Raw genomic sequence first — 24321 nt, forward strand, 5'->3', positions numbered from 1 at the left:
CCTGTGTTTAGCTCTTGAGTTAAACACTATCACTGGAAAATTATAACAGAAGCTTTTTTTTACATTTGCAAGTTTGCAACTAAGTGTACTGGTTTTGAAATTTAACTTAGATTTACTCGTATTCATCTGATTGATTGTTTTTTTTTTTTTTTAAATAATTGTAATGACATGCGGTAAATAAACAAATTTTAAGTGACTTTTCGAATTTTTATCTCATTTTTAGAGAGTTGTGAGTTTTTTTTTTGTGAGTTTTTTTTCAGTTTAGAGGTGATTGAAGAAAAATCAGAGTAGTTCTCAAAACTTGTTATCTTCTTCCAATTTTTTTTAACTGTTGAATTCTGACTCGGTAATTCAATTACAATTTTGAATTCCGAATTTTGGTTTGAAGTCCTGATCTTGGAATCAAAAATCAATCCTGCTTTTTTGTGTATTTTTACCGGTTTTGGATCTGAATTCCCGGCTTTCCCGGTACAATTTTCAATTCCCGGTTTTGCCGGTTTTCTCGATTAAGATTAAATGTTTTTTTTTCAGTTTAAAATACATAAATAAATTTGTTCATCTTTTTTTTTACCAAAAAAGTAGCCAACTTTAATAAGTTTAATGTAAATTTTCAGTAAATGACTTTTTTTGTTTAAAAAAATTATTCAGATTACAGATATTTTTGTTGGGATTTCTACAGAAAATTACAGTATTCGCAGAATGAAATGAAAAAGCAATGCAAATAACGCTAGTTACCTTAATTTTATTCTGCGAAATCTTGTTACTTTCGTTTAAGCCTTTCACACCAACTTTGCTTTTTATAAGGGGAAATTCTTATAGTTAATATGGTTTTGATGTGATGCCATGTAATACTTTTACCTCTCTCATACTGAAATTTACTATTGAGCACTGGCTTCTGAATTTTGGAATTTTTAATATACTTGAAGAATTCCGGAAAGGGTAACTGATGTATAAATCAAAACTTGAATTTTAGTTTGGATGATTCGAATTTTAATTTTAATTTCTGATGGTTAACTCCGATGTCACATATCAAGTTTGATGTTAATTGCTACTGAGCGATATTTTATTTTGTCCTCTGCAAATCTGAGAACAGATTCCGCTGAATCTTATTCTTATTGAGCATTGTAATTTTTTTTTTCGATTCCCAACCTAAAAAATGAAATAGTTTTTTTGGTTTGATAACTTTTAAATTATTTTTTTTGATAGAAAGGATATATTTCCAGTGCGACCTTGAAAATGTATATTTCTGTTTCACAATTTCACATCTGAAATCTTAATCCATATTTTCCAAATTATTCTTAGGTGGAATGTGCTTTTAAAATTCTGATTTGGGGGATAAATTTTTAATGAAAAAATTCCAAAGTTTCACAAGTGATTCCATAATTCAATCACTTATGATCACGACCATTTAGATCACCGCTGGATGTAATTTCTCGGGTGTTTTTTTTTTGTTGTTGATTTTGTTCGGTGATGTTTTAAAAAAAAATCACTAGTTTTATGTTCAGTCTACTTTTATTCAACCATCCTCAGAAAAAAAAAAAGCAATTTTTGAGTGAATTTTATTAAAATGATCATTATTGCTTTTCTTTGGATACCTAAATTACGATTTGAAATCTGCTGCTTTTGATCAATATAAAAGTTTCAAGCATTTCTCTTCTTGATTTTTGTTCAATATTTTCTGCGTTTTGACCAAATTTAACCGGATATTGCGTGGCTTGGATACGTTAGCGAAAAATTCTGGCAACCTTAGATAATAATTTTTCCGAACGTTATACTGGTTTCGGAAGTGTTGCAATGGAAATTACTAGGTACTCTGTTTGGAATGTCATAACTTTTTTTCTGTATTCCAATCGTTAAGCGGCTTTGAGCAAAGTTGTAGCCAGGGAACTTTCTAAAAAGGTTCAGACATTGAAGAATTTTTCCATAAAACATCAAGCCAAAACCCGCATACCTCAATCAAAAAAAAATATCTGAAAATACTCACATGTTGGTATTGGCCTAAAAGTAAACTTTAGAAATTACTGGCGTTTTTAAAATTCGATAATAGTCTGAATTTATCATACTCTAAGGACCATGAGCTTGGGATATTCTGATTCTATCCAATAACGTTTTCAAATTCAGAAACACAAATCAACAAATTCCACAACTCACCAATATCACTCACAAAATTGAGAAAAAAAAATCGGCTTTTCCCATTTTTTAAAAAGAAAATGAGCAATCTGGTTTCCGGATGTACACTAGACTGCCCCAAATTTACATGAGAAATTTCAAGCTTATGAAATGTTATGCGCTGCAGGCTTAGATTGATCCTAGGCCTAGTACAAGGTCTCATGCCAAATTTGGACCAGATCGGATCACGGGAAGGGGTCGCTCAACGAGCCTAAAGTTTGTATGGGATTTTGAGACATTTTGTTCGGGAAGAACATGAAAATCCCGTTTTTCATTTATAACTTTGGCCCCTTCGGCCGATTTCTTTTTCTTAAAGCCTAAACTATGACAAATATTTAATCCGAAGACTACATTTCGATTAGACTTATGATAAACAAGTTATTAAACTTCAAAAAATGGGGTAACTTTTTTCAGGGTGATAACTTGTGTGTGTCTTAACTTGAATCGAAATGCAGTCTTCGGATGACATATTTGTCATAGTTTGGGCTTCAAGATAAACCGTTTTTAAAAGAAATCGGTCGAAGGGGACCAAAGTTATTCATAAAAAACTAGATTTTCGTGCTCCTCCCGAACAAAATGTCCCACAATCTCATACAAACTTTAGGCTGGTTGAGCGACCCTTCCCTTGATCCGATCTGGCCCAAATTTGGCATGAGACCTTGTACTAGGCCTAGGATCAATCTAAGCCTGCAGCGCATAACTTTTTGAAATGTCGGATCATTTGGGGCACTCTAATGTACAAAGATCAGCAATACACGGTTGCAAAGATCTTGACGAGACAAGAAAAAGTTACTATATGGTCAAGAAAATCCACCGTGGGAGGAAAAAGTTATGGATTGAAAAATTTGTATTAATTTCGAAGAAAAGAGTTGGAAAAACGCAAGCATTTTTGCTTCTCTTTTCTTTGAAACAACACAACTTCTTCAATCCAGAACTTTTTTTTCTCCCACGGCAGATTGACCCCATAGTAACTTTTTCTAGTCTCGTCAAGGTCTTCGCAAACGTACATATATTGCTCATCCGTGTACATCCGAAAACCAAATTGCCCATACTATATTCAAAATTTAGAAAATTGTATGGTTAAAATCTGTCTTAAATAATAAAACTAAGAAGATCTTAATTCAAAACCACGAAACCTGAACCCCTTATAGATCTATTTTTTTTTTATAAGGTTTTCTAAATTTTTTAAATTTAAAATTCAGATTAATTGTTTCTAAATGTTTTCTTTCATTATCGCTTCACGAAGACATTCAACAACATCAATATAATAAATTAATGATATTTATTTAAGAAAATCTATCCAACTGTAAGGCAAACACAAATCTCATTTCTACACTGTCCCAGTTTGTTCTGTTTCGCACAATTCTTGTAGCAGTAAGATTTGCAGGGCGGTAGGGCTCGTTGACTATCTTCGGCAGCTGAAAGGTATGATTTTTTATTTATAAAATATTCGACCCTTTAATTAAAACTAAAATTTTACTACCAAGTGCTCCAGGACTCTCGACATTTTGGTCAATGGCTTCCAACACTGGACGAGATTTTTGAGCTAGTGTGCAAGATAAAATAACTGCTAACAGAAACAGTTTCCAGAACATTTTGTTGAGCTAAAACGTTTGCTAAACGTCTGCAGAGAAAGAGGTGGTTTTTGAAAGTAAAACCAAAATCCGTCTGGTTACCGTTTTATATTACACAACGCGAAGAACGGTCGAACCAAAACAGAAAATGAAAATCCAAGGGTCTAAAAGGGAAATGTCTGGCGTTGTTACATTTAAGCTTGTCCCATTATCGTCGCCAATAAACTTTGCGGATTTAAACTTGCAGACGAATTGCATAACAAATGCCGCAAAAGACGCGCAGCCGACTGAAGTAACCCACATGAAGAGAGTATTGAATGCAAATTTGGTGCAATTGGAAAGTTTTTTTTTGGTAAACTGGTTTTTTTGGGATTAAGGAAGCTGCATCGAAATGATGTAATTGAATCGGTCTGATTTTGGGCTGCTTAAAGGACCCAATAAAAGGGAACAGCTGGGATTCGGGAGATTGCAGTCCTCGACACGAAGTCATTCAGTTCACTAGGAAGAAATCCTCGAAAGTACTTATATCTACAAAAAAAATGCGTGTAGTACTCTTGTTCTGTTTACTTGTGGTTGCCGTGAAAGCCAGTTCCATCAACATCGAACAGCTTAAGGATCTTATTGAAACGACTAAGAATGCACATTTGAAAGGTAAAAGTCTTGAACAAAAATGGTTTTTCAATTTAGGAAATTAAAAAACATTACTTCTCTTTCAGCCGCAGATGACGTCTCATCGGATGAACCGAAAAAACGTGGCTGCATTAGCAAGGACTGTCAGGCGTTCTGTCAGCTTACACAACAATCGGGCGAATGTGTTTGCAGTGCGTGTGTTTGTTTTCCTGTTGGAGGCAAAGCCGTAGCACCAACAGCTTGTAAACAGTGATATTAATAGTTATTAGATATTAAGAAATATTAGTTTAACAAAGAAAAAAAAAGATTTAATACATTAAGTATGCAGTATTATATTGTAACTTCTCCGAAAAATTCTTTAAAGAAATCCACTTAGCCGAAAAGACACAGCCTTTAAAAAATTTCGTTATAAATTTTTTATAGATGATCACCTTAAAAAATATAAATATAAATACAGCAATCTAAATTGAAGCTCAAGTAGCAGCTCTTAAAATTACAAAATAAACAAACATGAATAAATTTGACGAAAGCTAGCATGCAACTAGATTTAATACAATCTACATTGCACAAAATCTTCAAATCAGGTTATTTTAGAATGAAATTTTCGCTTTTGTAACTAAGGAGTGTGTTCGAAAAAAAACACTTTAATTGATGAAATTTTCAGCAAAGTTACCTGGGAATGTAATGTTTACATGTGCAAGATTTTGTGAAGTTCTGTCAAGTGGTTTTCTAGATAGCGTCCTTTAAAGAAATTTTTCGACTTTAATTTTTGTGCAACACGTGCGCCATCTAGTATGCTTACTTTTAATCATGTTTCTTTTAATCAAGGCTATTTTTGATTACTTCTTCTGTTTCCTGAAGCTTGACTTCCAAAACAACTCGAAATTTAGATTTTGATCGACGTTATGCCAAATTCAACCGATTGTCCTCCTTCGGCACAAAAACAACATATCTGAGTTTTTATCACTCCACTATCGTTTTTGCGTAATCCAACTTAAACAGAGTTTAAACTTTGTTGGACCTATTGAAGTGGTTTTCAGAGAAAACGGTCGCATTTGGAGGCAGTTCGTTATGAAAGACTACGTTATTTTATAGTTTCTACAGATCTTTAGTGTATTAGACATTAAATTTTTAAATTTTTTTTCTCCTTGTTTATTTCTGGGAAATTGGAATCCTGCCGGGTGCTATATAGAGTTCGTTTTGCTGTCCATTACGAACTTTTCAAAACATTTCCCCACAAGAAGTCCAAATATTTTGCACACGATTTGACCACAGCATTTTCTTTATTTTACCGGTGAGCATTTTTTCTACCTTGTAGAGTTTAAGCCAGGTCTATTTATAAGTCAGCTAGACGAACCAGTCAGAAAAATTACACTTTTTAATGAATAGAGGAAGTATTCATATTTTCGGATTGAGCTCGAAAAAATTTCACACATTCCTCTCATTCCATAGAATCAATAATCTTCGCCTTTAACCCTTCATTTCATGATTTTTTATTTTTTCTTCAAAAAATTATTAATAGTGCGCAATGATGAGTACATGAAGGGAAAAACAATGAAAAAATATATTTTTTACACATTCCGAGTATATAGCCAAAATATTAATTGTTGCAAATTTGCAACAACATGAAATGGTTATACCTTTTTGTTCCTCACACAAGACAGGTAGATATAAATGTTTACTCTTAGTTTATCTTGCACTAACCATAGTTTTAGCTCAAAAACTTCGTAAACCTAGTGCCTGGACACCATTTAGCTGGGGGTAGAACCTATGTATACTGGCACCATGGGTGCATGGATTCACCGCAGTTTCTTCCTAAGTATGTGCTTACATCTATTATTGAGATTATCTAATTAGATTGACAAATCTCCAGTTCTTTTTCAGTAACTTCATTTTTATGTGGTTTTATGATCTTCGTGTTCATGGTTCTTAAGCGCAATATAACACAATCTAAAAAAAAAGTTCATTCTCGGCTGACAACAACGAATTGTAAAACCATTATAACAGAAAAAGTGATTGTTGTACATAGTACACTTATTTGCAATGAACCAAGTAAAATCAGGAAACACAAATTGTTGAAGAAACAATTTGCATTGTTTATTGAAACACCAATAATAAAAAAACAAAAAAAAAACAATATTTCTTAATAAAGAAAACCGATGGATAAAATACCTTCAAAATGCACTCATATAACTTTTTTTGATTTTTTTTAATCATAGGTTTTTTTTATTAAGGCAATTTACTTATAAGTTTCATTTTGCCGAGTGGATCACTATTTAACCCATGTTAGTAGAGGAAGGAGCCGTAATAGTTGCGGTGACTCAACTGTTAGCTTTGATTCTAATTTCGAAGAGGGAAGGGGAACGTTTAGGGTTCAATATCGAAAACGATTTTCCGATGGTACACATTCAGAATAGTTAACGGAATTCTAAGTAGAACTAAAATGAAACTGATATTTCACCATCATGCATCGTTTCCTTATCACATAAGTTCTGAAAACATTAATACTGTTTAAATGATAAAAAGTAATTGAAGCACATTATGGAACTCATGTTACAAACTAGTGTACTACATTGTATAATGTTGAGAACATATAATGCATTTGCATTTAAAAATTCAATGTACTAGTATGGAAAAAAATTTGTTAATAATGAATTTACTAAAAATGCGAATGTATTTATTTCGAACCCAGAAAATCTTTCCAGGGGATCAGAAAATATAATATTTAAAATCATAGAAACACACCGCTAGTTGTATTTGAAAAATTATAGATTCAAACTATTACTACAAAAACTTCATCTACTCAAAAGTCACAAATTTGTACTAAATGTGACCCTTTGGAAATATATTATCGAACTTAATAATCTGAGAATACATTTGAAAACATACTTAAGCAGAAACTGCAGTGAATCCGTGCACCCATGGTGGATAACCAACATACAACATACATACATATGTGACCCTTTAGAAATACAATTTTTCAACCTTTATGCAGGATTTCTAACGAGATTTCGTAATTAATGCCATTTTTTTTACTTTATGATACGAATGGTTGATGATCTAGTCAAAAGGATTTTTAACTGTTTTTCCCATATTTCCACAGTTGGTGGCCATTTTGTGCAGTTTGAGGATAATGGATCTGCATTATTTTTAAAAATGTCTCGATAACATGATAATATAACATTAAAATGATAATACTTTCATCGGAAATCATATACACTGTTTAAACGATGAAACTTTCGAAAACACACTTTGTAGCCAATATACGTAACTAAAGGTGCTACCGTTGCATGATGTTGCAAATTTGCAACAATTAATAAAAGGCCATTATATCAGACAAAAATTTAAAATCTCCATATTGTATTCAATTGTGTTAATTGCAATACTGAAAATGCGAAAATATTTTTTCCAGTCAATTTTTTTTCCTCGGTGCGAATTGGACTAGGTCAAAATTCTGAAAAATAAGCCTTCTGAAAAATATGAATTGTTAATATTTTTCAGATTGAAGATGGTCTATATTATACATATATACTCGGAAATCATTTTTTTAAATTGAACCGTATCTTGAAGTTAGAAATATGATTGCCATGAAGAAAAAAGTTGACTATTTGAATTTCTGCATAATTTACAACAGCTTTAATTATTTGTTGCAAATTTGTTACTTTATGAAACGAAGGGTTAATTTATAATTTGAGCTCACTATTGGAATTCTCTAAAACTTCTTAAACAACTTACCATGTGAATTTTGGTCAAATAGTTGATTTCCAGCTGTTTTTGGGTCTCCCACTGGAACTTTCGTGGATTTTTCTCGATTCTGCCCAAATTTGTCAATGATCTTCAGTATTGAGCGCTATTCCAAAAACCACTTGACAAATTGTCATCAAATTCTCGATTACGTACACATAACATTATAAGCTATGCATTCAAACGTTATTCGCAAAACAAAGTGTTGCATTTTTTCGAATACACTGCTTACTGTAATAGTTATTCATGCAATAAGTTTCAAATGGCGGATTTTTCCAGGACAAGTCGTAAATTTATGGCTAGATAATAACGTCGAGCGAGGAAAAAATCGAATTCTGTAATGGGTTTCATACACAATTTTTTTTTTTTTTTGCAAAACCGCAAAATACCCTTCAGAATCAAGTTTTTTAACCTGAAAAAACAACTTTGCACTAAAATATCAATTTTTCAAAACGAACTATGGCTGCATAAAGATCTGCTTTTCCTACCGAATCAACAGTACTGTTTGATACTGTTTTCCAAATAGTGTCGAAAATTGCTACTTTTCGAAACTCTTGATTTGGATGTAGACACTGTTCTTGTTTTTCGGTAAGAAAAGTAGACAACTTAACAAATTTGGTCATATTTAAAAAAAAAAGAAAATAACAGATTGTTTTAATATTGTTTTTGAAAAATTTAGTTTTTAGCAAATTTAACTTAAAGCGAGAGAAATGTCCCAAATTGTATATTTGAGCATCGCAATTGACACAGCTAAAGATTAATAGACGAAAATTGAGGACTCCAGCGAACATGTTTATTTGTAACTAAAAATATTTATTCCAACATTAAACATTAATCTCAAGTTTACATTCGAAGTAGAAATTTCTCAATGTTGCTTTTAATTTATCATTTTTAGAAAAGGTACCTTTAATTTTTATTTAAATGCGAGAAATTTTAAGACTTGAGCCCTTCGTTTCATAAAGTAACAAATTTGCAACAATTAAAAAGGTTTTTTTTTTCAGGGATTTTCATCCTATTGGATGATTCATCCCATCCCTATGGGAAAGGTGAAAAATCGTTGTTTATTTTAATTGTTTTTCTTGATGAACTCATCATTCCCAACTGTTTAAAATGACTTTTGAGGAAAAATGAAAAATCATTAAATGAAAGGTTAAGTACAACTTTGTTATATTTATTCAATATTCAAAAATATTAAACCTTGAATTATGATTTCATGTTTCAATGAGTTTATCATTCATTCCTACTTTTTGAAGTATTCTGCATCCAAATGAGCGATAAAGGTTTCGATACAAATTTTGGAGATTCTATACAGAAAAAAAAGATTCTTAAGCATAAAAATTCATATTTTTATGTGGCAACGCTGGTCGTACGCCTTGGTGAAAAACCATATTTATGTTTTATGAACTGGAGCTTCGGCTCCAAAACTTTTTTGCTACTGGTTCAGTTGTTAACTGAAACGGTAAAGAAATAAAATTAATTGGACTGACTTATAATGAAAGCTTTCTCTTTCCTCCTACACAGTTTTTCGTCATGATGACAGCAAATCTGAGTGAGATTCAAGGTTGCCACATAGATTTTTGAAAAATCTGTATCAGCTCACTACAAAATCTGTATTTTTCCGTATTGGAAATAAAACTTTCATTTTTAGGTGTGTTTTAATTTTTTTTGCCAAATATGCTATTTAAAATTGTGTTAACGACGTTCGAAGTAAATCTTTTTACAAAAATTGTCAGTCATGGGTGAATTTATTATCGTAGCAATATTCGGTATCAATTTTGCCATAAATAGACCTAATCTTAATTGATACACTTGTTAATTATATGAGAAAATAAGTACACCAAGTCATGAATGTTGCATATTTTTAAGAGATTTTTATTAATCTTAAAATGTATCAAGTTTTCGAAAAGTGATGGTCATTGTTAAGATTGTATTTTGCAATCTCATGTAAAAAAATAATATAATTCTTTGAAAATTTTACGTTTTAAAGGTTTTTCTTGGTTTGCAAAATATCAATGAAAATTTGATTTGCGAGGCAGAATTCGATGATTCAACTGTTTATTAAAAACTGGTTATTTAAAAAAAACTTAAATTTTTTTTATTTGTATTAGTTTGGAATTAAGAAAGTGCACTCAAATTTAATCCTTGACAACAAATTTGAAACCCGATAAACATTTCGATTAAGATTATAAGATAAATGCAATTTTGACCTAGGAACTAAATTCAAGGAATTCAAAATCAGGAGCCACCTCAATAAAAATTCTAAATCTCAATGCAAAATATAAAATACTTTCCTTGATTATGACGAAAATCATAATCAGCAAATAATTCTTGCATTCACAATTTTAATGAATTTCAAACGGATCAGATTTTTAGTAAGACATCTTGCGAATTCATTCGAAGAAAATCTTAAATTGAATGATTGTATTTCGACAACCTTAGACCAAACTTCACAAGTTTGGCATTTTATTAGCATTGGCATTTTCTAGAACGTTGAGACATTCTAAAATTTACACTTTAATTTTTTTTTTCTAAGTATCTTAAGTGGAAAGAGATATTTATAATATCTCGTAATTGGTTCTTAACGATATAAGATTATAGTTGAGAATTTTTTTTTATTTACTTTAGCATCTGATTTAGAATTTAGAATTTAAATTATGAATGAAAGACTAAATATTATCTTATAGAATAATCATGTTTCCAAAATTTGAATGTAATTCACTCATCTAAAATTTTCAATTTGGAAAAACCAGAATCAGAATATAAATTGATAATCGAGAATCGAGACTTACGTGAAATTTGAATTCGAATAAAACATATAAATTTCTAATCTTTAACAGTTAAACCTGAACCTGAAGAACCTGAACCACTCTGAACTTTTGAATTTTTTTTTATCTAAATGAGATTAAGGTTAAATATTTCAAGCTTTTTTTACATGTATTTATGAGTATGAACTTAATGAACTTGTTAAACTCACTTAAAATTTTAAACTTTCATCTTAGTAAGACAAGTTGAAATTTACTTTTAGTTACAATCTTGTATGATAAATAAAAATATAAAGTTTTTTAATGATAATTTAACGACGGAACTTTATTTTGAAAAATTTGTTTCAGATTAGAAATTTGAGTTTTTGATCTAATTCTCAAAAAGATTCTAACTTATAATTCCTATCAGTGACAAACTTAAAGAACATCCAGCCCTAGATGAAAAGTTCAAAGAAATTTCATTTCATATTAATTGGCTTATCGCAACTTACGTGGTACTTTGCTAAATTTTCGAAGCCTGGTAATCATTTCTTGTTAAGAATGATTGTATTTTGTGACGTATTATAATGTGCACTTTTCATAAATTTTGATTAATTGATTAGCCCAAAGGAAGTGCATTAGCAGGTAATTTTATTATTTACAGTCAAACCTGGATAAGCGGGAATCTAAGGGACTGAACTGTTTTTTTCGCTTAATGAGGTTTCTCACTTATCCAGGTACTCTTTTAGAGAAGGTCAGGAACATATACATATATGCATTTATGTGATACAGAAAAGCGTGTATATTTGATCAAAATCCACTGATTTGTTAGAAAGATGGAATTCGAAGTTTTCTCGAGTTAGTTTCATTATGGAACAATAAATATTTCTCGAAAATTACTGTGAATGCTTATTACTTTATTTATTATTGGTATCAGAATGTCATTTTGGAATCAAAACTTCAGTACAAAAATGGGATTTTCTCTAATTTGCTAAGTCTAACCAGGAAAAGGATTCTCGCTCATAGAAGTTTACATTCTCACTTAATGAGTGAGAAGTCACCCAAGCTGTAAAAAGCTTGGGACCTGCTGATTCCTCCCACTTATAGAACTTTCTCGCTTATCTAGGTTCGACTGCATTTTTGAAAATCTGTATGAGGGTATGGAAATCTGTATAAAATCTGTATCTGTATCTTATCTGTATTGGCGTTGAAAAATCTTTATAATAGAGAAAAAATGTGTATATATGACACAGCTGGTGGGAGTGAAGGTTGCTATTTTCTCCCTTCGTGTCTATGACGTCATGTATAATTTGACGTCATATTTACGATCCCCTTGATTAGTGATTGCTGGATGTTGCTAGCAAGCCAAATAGAGACGTTTTTTGGAGTGATCATTTTTATGATATTTTTATGAAATTTGAAACAAATTTGTTTCTACGTTCTTTTATAGATTGTGAAAAAAAACAATCCATTATTAACATAAAAATCATTTTAATTGTGTAATCCAGTTTCGCAAAAACGTCGAGAACATAGGGCACAAAATTCACACTAAAGTACATACAAATACACAGACATCGTCAGAACTTTTGGAGCTGATTCGATAGGTAACCTATAAAAGTATGTCTAGGACCCATAATTAATGATCTCCCAAATTGACTGATAACTATACCTTTTTGTAAGATAGGCAAAAAAAGCATTTAAAAATATCTCATATGGTATTATTTTGTTATTGCTCAACATGTAGCACTTTGTTCGTGCGTTAAATTAACACAGTTACTAGTGATAGGTATAACGAACCGAGTGTAAAAACAAGTTTTAACCGATCGTTGAAATGTTTTTTATATAAAAAAAAAAAAGAAAATAAACAGCTTCAAAGCAGTAATCGCTTGCAAGTAGCAATGAAACTGGTAATGATTGCTGTTTGTTCACTTGTTCGTAAATTGCACACATGTTCGTAAATTGATTTTTTTCTATCAAAGTGATTTTTTTATCGATGCTGGCTTTCGTAAGTTATAAAAAAAACGTATGCAGAAGCATTCGAATATGATTTGACATCTACCAAAAAAAAATTTCCCACACGCCGTTAGTCAGGTCGTTTGTTTTCATTCGATGTTTTTTTTTAATATTGAATATCAACAGAAAAAACAATATTGACATCATCGAGACGCACAACTAGTTTTTAGCCATTTAAGGTATGTGAATCACCTATTTCTCTCTCTGAACGTGGAAAACCATTTCATTCATCGATAGCACACACAAACGTGAGAGTGCACCATAATACATAAATAGATACTTAAGTGCAAGTAACACACGTCTACTTAAAGGTCTCTCTCGGTCTTGGCTCGCTGGGTACGTTTTATCGTCGTGCATTTTACCGGTCCCGGTTTTGGTTAGGTAACTTTCGTAGTGAAACTGCACAATAATAAACACCTTTTGTCGAGACAGAGACAAATGGAGAAAAGAGCACGATGAGGAAGTGTAGTACTTTTCAATAATAAAAGTACTGCGAGTTTCAGGTGACTCGTCGTTACACAATACACCTACTTCCTACATATTTGTTTCAACCGGTAGGAATTTACTCTTAGTCAGTTAACTGTTTTCTTACAAATAAAAAAAAACAATGATGTTATTTTATGCGTTTTTCTCTTGAACTGATCTGGTTCAAAGAAATATAGAGATATCTGATAAGGTAGAGAAAAACGTCGAAGAAAAATAGTATTCACTCACCTCCAGTTCGATTTCCAGCTTGTTAATGTCATCGGTTGCGGTGTTGAGATTTTCCAGTTCGATCTGCAAAAAGAGAAGAGAAAAAAAGACGCAAATAAGTTCATCTTCCATTTTAGAGAAGGCACAGCTACATAGATAGCTAGACATTAATATAAAACGATAAAGCTCCGAGAGCTCTCTGCCAACATTCATTAGCTTAATTTTGCCCTGCACTGTCGTTCGTCCGAGCATCATACCATTTTATCCGAGAATGGTCAACGGTATGATACCGGTGTAATCAAATTTACCCAATTAAACTGGATTGGCTGGCAGGCTCGTCGTTTCAGGATCTCTTTTTTTCGTTCGGATCGGCTTATTTGGGCTAACGTGATGCATAAAAATTTGAGCTGGTCCACTCGAGTTGGGCCCATTTTCAAAACGCAATTAAGCAATTGGCAGTCAGCCCGAGCGAGCCGGCTTAATGGCTTCAGGGAAACGATGATGTAGAATAAACGTGGAATAAATGGACTGGTACAATCAAATAATTGATGAACGAACATTTTGGGGTTTTTCGATCCATCTAGAGCTAACCTGGGAATTGGTACAATAATGCGTTTGTGATCACTAGACAGTCGATGCCATTTACAATGGTTTTTAACGGAGCATTGAACGCCTGGACGTAGGCAACAAGAGTTTTTGTGTACAAGCTAGGTTACAAGTCCTTGAATATAAGCTTGTCAGTATTGTCCTCTCCGTTCGAGATGTCACAAATAAGTTGGAAATATCGTCTACAACCTTACAAAAAGATCCAGACTTATAAGAAGGTAGTGACTCCAAATCGCAACGATAAGCAAAGCCTTACAGCAAAAACAAGATCTCTAAAGCTGTATACTACATTGTTAACAAAGTTCGATTGCGTGGTAATGGACGACGAAACCTACGCCAAGGCAGACTTCAGAAAGCTTCCTGGACAAGAGTAAATATTATACAGCAACCTGAAGGGGAAAGGTGACAGACATTTTAGAGCATATGAAACTTTCAAAGTTTGCCAAGAAATATCTCGTTTGACTACAGATAGCTCTGTACCTGTAGCTTGAAAAGCGACCGGGACTATTAAATAGAAAATTTACGTGAAAGAGTGTCTTCAGAAGCGTTTGCTGCCTTTCATTAAGAAACATGACTTGTCTCATGTCTGTGCTTTTTTGGCCGGATTTGGCATCCTCCTGCCATTATGCGCTAAAAAAAATTCGGTTGTGCCCAAGCATAAGAACCAACGTCCCAACACACCAGAACTACACCCATTCGAAAAACATTGGGCGATAGTTAAGCAGAACCTTAAGAAGACTCGAAAAACTGTAAACAGCGAGAAGCGGTTCAAGTCTCGCGAAGTACTGCATGTCTACTTTTCATGTAAAACCTCGCTAGGCACCTAGCAGTGATGTCAATTGAATTTATTGTTTATCATTGCGAAAAGACCTACCCTTGTTAAACAGCTAATAACTTTTTTGCCTAATAAGAAACGAAGTTACGGTCTTCAACAAAGTTGTTCAGCGATAAGTTTCCTTTAAAAGATTTATAAATTGGCACAAAAACCATCAGCTGGCTCGGTTCCACAAAAGAAACAAAAATAATGTGGGTTTTTCAGTACAAAATAATGAATTTTCCCATGCAGACCTTAAGAGAAATTTACTCATGTAAACGTTACTCAAAAATTCTGCCAAAAATCATGGATAAGTTTTGAACAAACGCAGGGCTTTTAAGACCCCAGGGTTTGAAAAATTCAAAAATGACCCCAAATCGACTCAGTCTACTCCCCCATGTCGCTGCAAGTCGGACAGAGTTGCTAGGTGACGTGATCTGTTATGGTACTTTATGAAGCTCACATGATCAATCAAAAATTGTGTCACTTAGTCCACTGTATCCTGTTTTTGGATCACAAATTTGCAATAGATTTGAGATTCGACTCTTCTTGTTGTTTTCGCTAGTTCTGGGGTCTTAGGTCTCTCAAGCCAATAGGTTGGCCTTGACCCAAGGAAACCAATTTGGACCATCAGCAATTCCTGGAACCTGTTCTATCGCCAGCAGGTCTTTTACAAGGTCTTTGGGTTTTGACTTTGAGCAAACGTTTTTACTAGGTTTCTTTCCTGAAAATTATTTTCTTTAATTCTTTCATAGAAACTTCGATCACAGTTAAGACCACTTCAAGAACTTCGTCCCTCTTCTGAATAGCTCTCTAGTTCCAGAAGAGGAACGAGAAATTTGCAGAAATTTGAGACGCCGTCTGGAGTACCGGAAGGTAGTCACCTCGGACCTCTATTATTTTTCATTTTTGTTATTGACTTGTGTGCAACGCTTCAATCTGACACGCTGATGTATGCGGACGATCTAAAACTCTTTAGGAAAATGCTTAGCGAATTTGATGGCTTCGCTTAAACGGAATGAAGGCGAACGCAAAAAAAAATTTAAGTGGTCATTTTCTCACGTTCACGTAATATTGTTCATGGACATAATTCGACCATGAAACATAATCAGACCATGTGACATAAACAAGTAACATAATCCGATCATAAAACATAATCCGACCATGTGACATAATCCAACTTTGTGACAAATCATGCAACATAATCGGACTATGTGACAAAATCTGACCATGTGACAAAATCTGACCATGCAACATAATTCAACCATGTTTTATAATCGACCCTGTGACATAATTCAACTATGTGATATAGTCTGACCATGCCACACAATCGACCATGTAACATGATCCGATCATGCAACATAATCGAACCATGCTACATAATCGAACATATTACAATCCTATCGTGCAATAGAATCAGAACATGTGACATTATCCGATCATGCAACATAATTGATCATGCAACATAATTGATCATGTGACATAATCAATTCCATGTGACATTATCCGATCATGCAACATAATCTGACAATGGCTATTTAACAGGACCATGTGACATAATCCGATCATGCAACATAATTGCTGCATAATTGCAACCATGTGCTGATCATGCAACATTATCTGATCATGCAACATAATCGACCATTTGACATAATCCGATCATGCAACATAATTGGACCATGTGACATAATCCAATCGTGCAAAATAATTGTTACAAATTTGCCCTCACCGTGCTTCACTGAACAGGATATTTATGAAAAGTTGTCCACAGTCGATCCTTCTAAAGGTTCTGGTCCAGATAAAATACCTCCCGCTCTTCTGAAACATTGTGCTGCATCTTTATCCGTCCCGATTTGCAGTATCCTTAATCGATCGGTAACCGAAAGATCGTTTCCTAATGCATGGAGACTACCGGCCAATATCGATTTTAAATTCAATGTCAAAGATCTTCGAAATACTTATGCACGAGCGAATGTATGCCGCTGTTAAACCTTTGATCTCGAAATATCAACATGGTTTCGTCAAGAAAAGGTCAACAGTTACAAATTTGATGTGCTACGTAAGTTCACTGAATAAAAGCATGGAGAAAGGTTACCAGGTTGCCAGGTAGATTCAGTCAATATTGACTTTGCCAAAGCTTTCGACCGTGTGCCGCACAAAATACTGGTCGCAAAGTTGAATCGACTAGGATTCCCGGCTTGGGCACTCGAGTGGATTGCGTCGTATCTAACCGATCGTCAGGCTTTCACCAGAATTCGAAACACGCGCTCACGAATGTTCACCACACCGTCTGGAGTTCCTCAGGGGAGCCACCTCGGACCTCTGCTATTTATAATCTTCGTGAATGACCTGTGCTCAACACTTCAGTCCGATACACTCCTCTACGCCGATGATCTGAAGATTTTCCGGAAGATTCATAACACTGTTGACTGTTTGGCCCTTCAAGCTGACATCGCTAGACTAGATGAGTGGTGCCGCTTAAACGGAATGCTAGCCAACGCGAAGAAATGCAAGGTTATAAACTTTTCTCGTGCAAGAAGAACGATCCTTTTTGACTACCAACTAACCGGAGTAAGGCTGGAGAGCATGAAGTCTATCCTCGACCTCGGAGTGAAGGTCGACAACAGGCTCACATTCGCTGAACATGTCGCGCTTACTTCTGCAAAAGGATTCGCTGCTCTCGGATTCCTGCGTCGCTACACCAAGGATTTTGATGACGTTTACGCATTGAAAGCCATATACTATGCATCAGTACGTAGCATCATGGAGTACGCCGTCCAGGTGTGGGCTCCAGCTCAAAGGACACAATACCACCGTCTTGAACGAGTTCAACGCTGTTTCTTAAGATACGCTCTACGGCGACTTCCCTGGAATGACCCGATCCAACTACCGCCGTATGAGGAAAGGTGTGCACTGATATGCCTAACCTCACTCGAAAAGCGTCGCATCGAGCTGCAGCAAGGTTTTATATTCGACAGATTGACCAACCGTATTGACTGTGCTTACATTCTACAACGTGTTAATATTTATGTACCAACGAGAACACTTCGACAACGTCAGTTTCTTTCAATACCTCACCACCGTACTGCTTATGATCAAAACCATCCTATTGACAAGTGTTGTGAACTTTTTAATTTAGTGTATCATTTGTATAATTTTAATATGTGCAAACATCGTTTTAAATTAGATTTAAGCAGAATTTCTTAGTTTAAAGTTATCAGTCTGTACGGTAATTTAAACCAAAGACGAAATAAAAAAAAAATAAAAACCATGTGACATAATCCGACCATGAAACATAATTTACCTTGTGATATAATCTGACCATGCAACTAATCTGATAATGCAACATAATTGGACCATGTGACATAATCCGATCATGCAACATAATTGGACCATGTGACATAATCCAACCATGCAACATAATCGACCAAGTGACATAATTTGACTATGCAACATAATCCGATCATGCAACATAATTCGACTATGTAAATACACAATGCAACATATCCTGTCTGACAACGCGACATGCTATGACATGTAGGATGCGGATCCCTGCCACTGGGGTCCATCCCCACTGAAGCCCAATGGTAGGGAAAAACAAAGCCCATCAAAGCAGGCGTTGGTGATGACGTCATAATCCTTTTAGATGTGATGTCCGTTAAAGAGGCGTTTTTCGTAACGCGAGACTCGTTCGCAAATTTCAATTTGTCCCCCTATAGTTTTGCCGTAAGACGTAATTCTACGTCAAAAAAATTGAAGTATAAAAGCACTACACTACCCAGAGTAGGGGAAAAAAGGGCATGATGGCCACACGAGGGCACATTCAGTTTTAGAGAAACGAAGATTCCCTATCACCATACTGCATACAGCCGGAATCACCCGTTGGATAAATATTGTGAACGTTTAAATTCAGTACACCAACTGTTCGATTTTAACATTTGTAAACGTAGTTTTGAAATAGCTTTCCTTAGTCTTAAGATACTAAGTCTGTAAGGTCCATTTACCAAAGTCAAATCAATACATAAATAAATAAAAGTTCTCTTCCATGGATGGTTTCCAATGGTGGCCTAAACCTCGTCAATATCGTCTTCAGGACAATATCGGTGCTACAGGAAGACGGGGACCCAGAATCTTTGATCCGGGAATTCTGTTCTCTTTAAAAGACGTTTAGCTCAGTAACTAATCATGGCTTGATCGACTTACATGGCTTACATAACTACTCGGGCAATTGCTTAAAAAATACAAATCATATGAGAGCATTTTACATGGTTTGCTGCTTCCCAGCTAACACGAAATTGTAATGATAATCCAAATTGACTCTAAGGACATTTTCAATAACCATCGTAACACTTTGGTATCAAGTGATTTTCTATCATTCATTTACGACAAGCTTTGCCCAAAAAAAGATGAATCGGATAGCAGTTTGGTCAGTTCGTAAATACGTCTCCAAAAAGTTGAGAATATGCCAATTCGACATCAACGATTTGAGCTATCTAAAAATCAACTGATTTACGATAAATGACGTTCCTTGAATTGCCACTCTATCAGGTCTCTTCCCCTACCGGTTCGAAAAAAGAATATAATAAGTAAGTTTTGATTCAATTTTTTCATCTGGTTTATTTGTTCGAATAATTCTGTTATTCATGCGATATACCTTCTTAAATGTTTGCTGGGTTAGGTGACTGAAAATCATCAATACTCTCTGAAAGCCATAAAGAATGATCCTTCCGTTCTTTGGTGAACCCATCAGGTGGTCTCACGTCAAACTTCTAAAAGTTCAGATAAAATTCACCTCGAAAGAATGTCTTCTCAACCGATTCCGGTGCTGAGTTCCAGAACCCATTCCTGGAGGCACAGAAACAGACTCAAACTTATGAGATCTAGCATATTGTGTCGCCAGGACTTGTTTCTCCTTAGTAAAGGCTTAAAAAAATATTAAAATCAACTAACCAAATGACTGGTGTCACCCATGCTGCGATACTTCTCCAGCAGACAATCCTTCTTCCAGGTCAGCAGCAGCAGTTTGTAGTTCAGATAGGGCGCCCTCGGAACGGCTCGATTACGCATCCGAGTGGTACCGGCATTCAGCTTGTACCACTGCTCACACACGGTCACAAAATCAACGATCAACGATGCTTCCGTCGGTTTCAGCATCATGATCCCTTAGATAACACAACTTTAAAACCCGAGGGAAAATTCCCGAAATCGTCAACCGCAGATAAAATGACTCAAAATTAACAATACACTACTGCTGGGACCGGTCGTTGCCACGAATCGGTTCCGGTGCTCTCTTCACCAGAGACTGTTTGCCATATCGCCAAACCGAAAGTAAACCATCTGAGGAGTTGTCATAGATTCGGGGACGGTGCACTTTGAAAAATTTAAAAAACAAAAATCAATCAAGAGTTCAATAAATTGTGAAAATTTGTAAATTATTTGAAATTTTGAAAGCCACATTGAACACATCTAAAAAATCAATATTGCATTCAATTTAATTAATTTCAAACAAGTCCTATCTGTTGTAAGCAATATTTCATGCAAACTGATTTAAAAATCAATATTGCAAATATGCATTTTGGTAATTAATTTAAAAATAATGTATTTGGTAGGTGCATTTGTCAGTGCACAATTTTTTTTACGTCAAAAGCGTTTCTGTTATCACCCCGTTGTTGATATTGTTGAATAGTGAGTCACGACCTCTTCTCTGTGGATGGTTTGAGTTGAACCAGAGGAATCAGACCGTTCGCATTGATAAGATAAAGGTGCTAAACAAACGTTCGGGTGGAACTGCAACTCTCGATCGATCGTGAAAGCCCGCTGGTGTATTTTGCATTTTCATTTGCCCGGGGAACGATGAATGAATGACTCCCTTTCATTGCTTTTTGAGGCAAGCTTATAGAGGTTATCTTTTTGTGACGATACACAAAAAATGTGTCGTTTTCATTAGCACTTACGAAGGAGAAGTTAAGTTGAAAGAGTTTTGGACGGTGGTTTTTTAATTATATATCTTTCGTTAAATAAAAAATCAGCAGTTATTCAAAAGAAATTAAAATTTTTCACATAATCAACTTGCATACATTATTGCGAAAAATTAAAATCTGCTTAACAAGTATGCAATGCTGCATACAAGTTTCTTGTAGAAAAGCTTGTCTCAACATTTCCGAAATGCATTCAAAGCAGTTAATTGAAAAAAAAACAATGCAGTTTTTTCTTGAACAGAAAAATATCGTTCTTTCCATTATTGCCGTTTTGACATTCTGTCTTTCGCGACTCTTACAAAAAAAATTGTTGGTTATATAGGTTTTTTTTTTCAAAAATACTGAAGCGAATACTTCTTGAGAAGATAACTTTGTTGAAGTAAATTGACTAAACCTTTCATTTCCTCCAATGACGACCGTCGAAAAATAGTTTTCCTGAACTAAATCGTGATACGAAGCACATTAAATTTATTTAAAAAAATGACGGTCGCCATGGAAGCAGGAGGGAACATTTAAAACAGCAGCATTAAAACCAGAACTAAATTATGACTATTTAAATTTTAGATTCGATCTGATTGCATTTTTAACAACTCTTTTTTCAAGATTTGTATTGAAATCCGCCACTTTTCCAATTACTTCAGGAAGTGAAGAATTCGTTAATGTTCGGGTAGATTCAAACACAGAGATTTTTCCAAAATTGTTCTTAATTCATCACATTCATCACATACTGCTCAAAAACCGGAACAGGAGCAAATTGAGCCTACACAATAGCCGTTGGAATTTCCTCGGCTTAGACATTGTTTGAGACAGGCATCTTTATTACAGCTTTGACGCTTCAGACGACTCAGGCTATCAGCAGCAACATTGAACCCTTGACCCGTCGTTGCAGTTGCAGCGTCTAAAATCGAAAGATTACCTTTGAGTGCACCATCTTAAAGGAGGTTTATGTTTTGAGTTACCGTTTTGTCCTATCTCATAGTTCAGATTGTTTTCACCACTGGCGAGATGAATTATGATGGCACAAATGCAAAGCAAGAGATGAAATCTACGAGAATCCATTCCAACTCGACACGGTGTTCGACGCCTGAATGTGAAATATGTACTGAGCCCATTCCGCTGCGAACTGATAGATTTATTCAGCGAAATTGTAATCTAGAAGTCTAAAGCATTTTACCATTAAAAACTGATAACTGGGAAGGGCAGTCTTCTGAAGGAAGGGTCTTCTGAAGGAAGGGTCTTCTGAAGGAAGGGTTTTCTGAAGGAAGGGTTTTCTGAAGGAAGGGTCTTCTGAAGGAAGGGTCTTCTGAAGGAAGGGTCTTCTGAAGGAAGGGTCTTCTGAAGGAAGGGTCTTCTGAAGGAAGGGTCTTCTGAAGGAAGGGTCTTCTGAAGGAAGGGTCTTCTGAAGGCAGGGTCCTCTGAAGGAAGGGTCTTCTGAAGGAAGGGTCTTCTGAAGGAAGGGTCTTCTGAAGGAAGGGTCTTCTGAAGGAAGGGTCTTCTGAAGGAAGGGTCTTCTGAAGGAAGGGTCTTCTGAAGGAAGGGTCTTCTGAAGGAAGGGTCTTCTGAAGGAAGGGTCTTCTGAAGGAAGGGTCTTCTGAAGGAAGGGTCTTCTGAAGGAAGGGTCTTCTGAAGGAAGGGTCTTCTGAAGGAAGGGTCTTCTGAAGGAAGGGTCTTCTGAAGGAAGGGTCTTCTGAAGGAAGGGTCTTCTGAAGGAAGGGTCTTCTGAAGGAAGGGTCTTCTGAAGGAAGGGTCTTCTGAAGGAAGGGTCTTCTGAAGGAAGGGTCTTCTGAAGGAAGGGTCTTCTGAAGGAAGGGTCTTCTGAAGGAAGGGTCTTCTGAAGGAAGGGTCTTCTGAAGGAAGGGTCTTCTGAAGGAAGGGTCTTCTGAAGGAAGGGTCTTCTGAAGGAAGGGTCTTCTGAAGGAAGGGTCTTCTGAAGGAAGGGTCTTCTGAAGGAAGGGTCTTCTGAAGGAAGGGTCTTCTGAAGGAAGGGTCTTCTGAAGGAAGGGTCTTCTGAAGGAAGGGTCTTCTGAAGGAAGGGTCTTCTGAAGGAAGGGTCTTCTGAAGGAAGGGTCTTCTGAAGGAAGGGTCTTCTGAAGGAAGGGTCTTCTCAAGGAAGGGTCTTCTCAAGGAAGGGTCTTCTCAAGGAAGGGTCTTCTCAAGGAAGGGTCTTCTGAAGGAAGGGTCTTCTGAAGGAAGGGTCTTCTGAAGGAAGGGTCTTCTGAAGGAAGGGTCTTCTGAAGGAAGGGTCTTCTGAAGGAAGGGTCTTCTGAAGGAAGGGTCTTCTGAAGGAAGGGTCTTCTGAAGGAAGGGTCTTCTGAAGGAAGGGTCTTCTGAAGGAAGGGTCTTCTGAAGGAAGGGTCTTCTGAAGGAAGGGTCTTCTGAAGGAAGGGTCTTCTGAAGGAAGGGTCTTCTGAAGGAAGGGTCTTCTGAAGGAAGGGTCTTCTGAAGGAAGGGTCTTCTGAAGGAAGGGTCTTCTGAAGGAAGGGTCTTCTGAAGGGTCTTCTGAAGGGTCTTCTGAAGGGTCTTCTGAAGGGTCTTCTGAAGGGTCTTCTGAAGGGTCTTCTGAAGGGTCTTCTGAAGGGTCTTCTGAAGGGTCTTCTGAAGGGTCTTCTGAAGGGTCTTCTGAAGGGTCTTCTGAAGGGTCTTCTGAAGGGTCTTCTGAAGGGTCTTCTGAATGAAAAAATGCTAGTTAATCTATTGATTTCAAGCCTCCTACTGATAATATTTCTTGAAGTACTCTTAGTTTTCCCTTTGAAATGCAAGCCGGGATCATTTTCCCGGGAATTCAGTATCAATACTGTCTTCTTTAAAAAGAAACTAGGAATTTTAAATGCTCACAAATTTAATCTTCTACATCAATCACAGTGTAAGGTATCAACAACAAACAGATGCTAAGTGATGAAACACTTTTGAGAGCAATGTGCAAAGAGCCAGTAAAATTTTGATGAATTTCAAAAATAAACAGATAAGAATCCGTGCCTATCTAGTTTGAACTACACTGAAACAGTTGAAAATAACAAAAATCTAAACCTGAGATTATTCGCCTGATTAATATAAAAATGAGTCCCATCGATGTGATTTCGATCATTATTCATAACGCTTCCACTCAATCGTCAGAATGCTGCCAATCTTGAAATCAACCGCCTTTTTTCTTCTTTTGTTGGGCATCTTTCTAGCGGCTTTCTGAGAAGGATCTCAACGAAATAACGCAATAAGAAAATATCAATGGGAAGGTAATTTTTAACATTTTTCGATCAAATTTTGAAAATAATTTTTTTTTTCGATTTCTCAAGCAGATGATCCTCCTTTGTACATTAACGATTGTGACCCGGTAGACTGCCGGTACGACTGCAGAGACCAGG

General features: G+C 35.4%; 1 protein-coding gene and 1 long non-coding RNA gene across 8 annotated transcripts in view; both read right to left on the minus strand.

Annotated features, from left to right (window-relative positions):
• Positions 1-24321, minus strand: part of LOC129745812 (SH3 domain-binding protein 5 homolog) — a 132112-nt gene that overhangs the window by 25649 nt on the left and 82142 nt on the right. For 6 of the 7 annotated variants that reach the window (XM_055739170.1, XM_055739171.1, XM_055739169.1 and 3 more), the window contains one exon: positions 13586-13648. In XM_055739170.1, the coding sequence (XP_055595145.1) occupies positions 13586-13648 (63 nt within the window). Of the gene's footprint in view, positions 1-13585; positions 13649-19934; positions 20261-24321 lie in introns of those variants that run through there. The other variant, XM_055739168.1, reaches the window with a different exon arrangement.
• Positions 21649-22060, minus strand: LOC129745823 (uncharacterized). Its single transcript, XR_008737191.1, has 2 exons — positions 21922-22060; positions 21649-21860 (listed from the first exon to the last, which is right to left on the minus strand). It is a non-coding gene; the product is annotated as an uncharacterized LOC129745823 (long non-coding RNA).

The sequence above is a fragment of the Uranotaenia lowii genome, chromosome 2 (genome assembly GCF_029784155.1).
Source record: "Uranotaenia lowii strain MFRU-FL chromosome 2, ASM2978415v1, whole genome shotgun sequence".
Classification (NCBI taxonomy): domain Eukaryota; kingdom Metazoa; phylum Arthropoda; class Insecta; order Diptera; family Culicidae; genus Uranotaenia; species Uranotaenia lowii.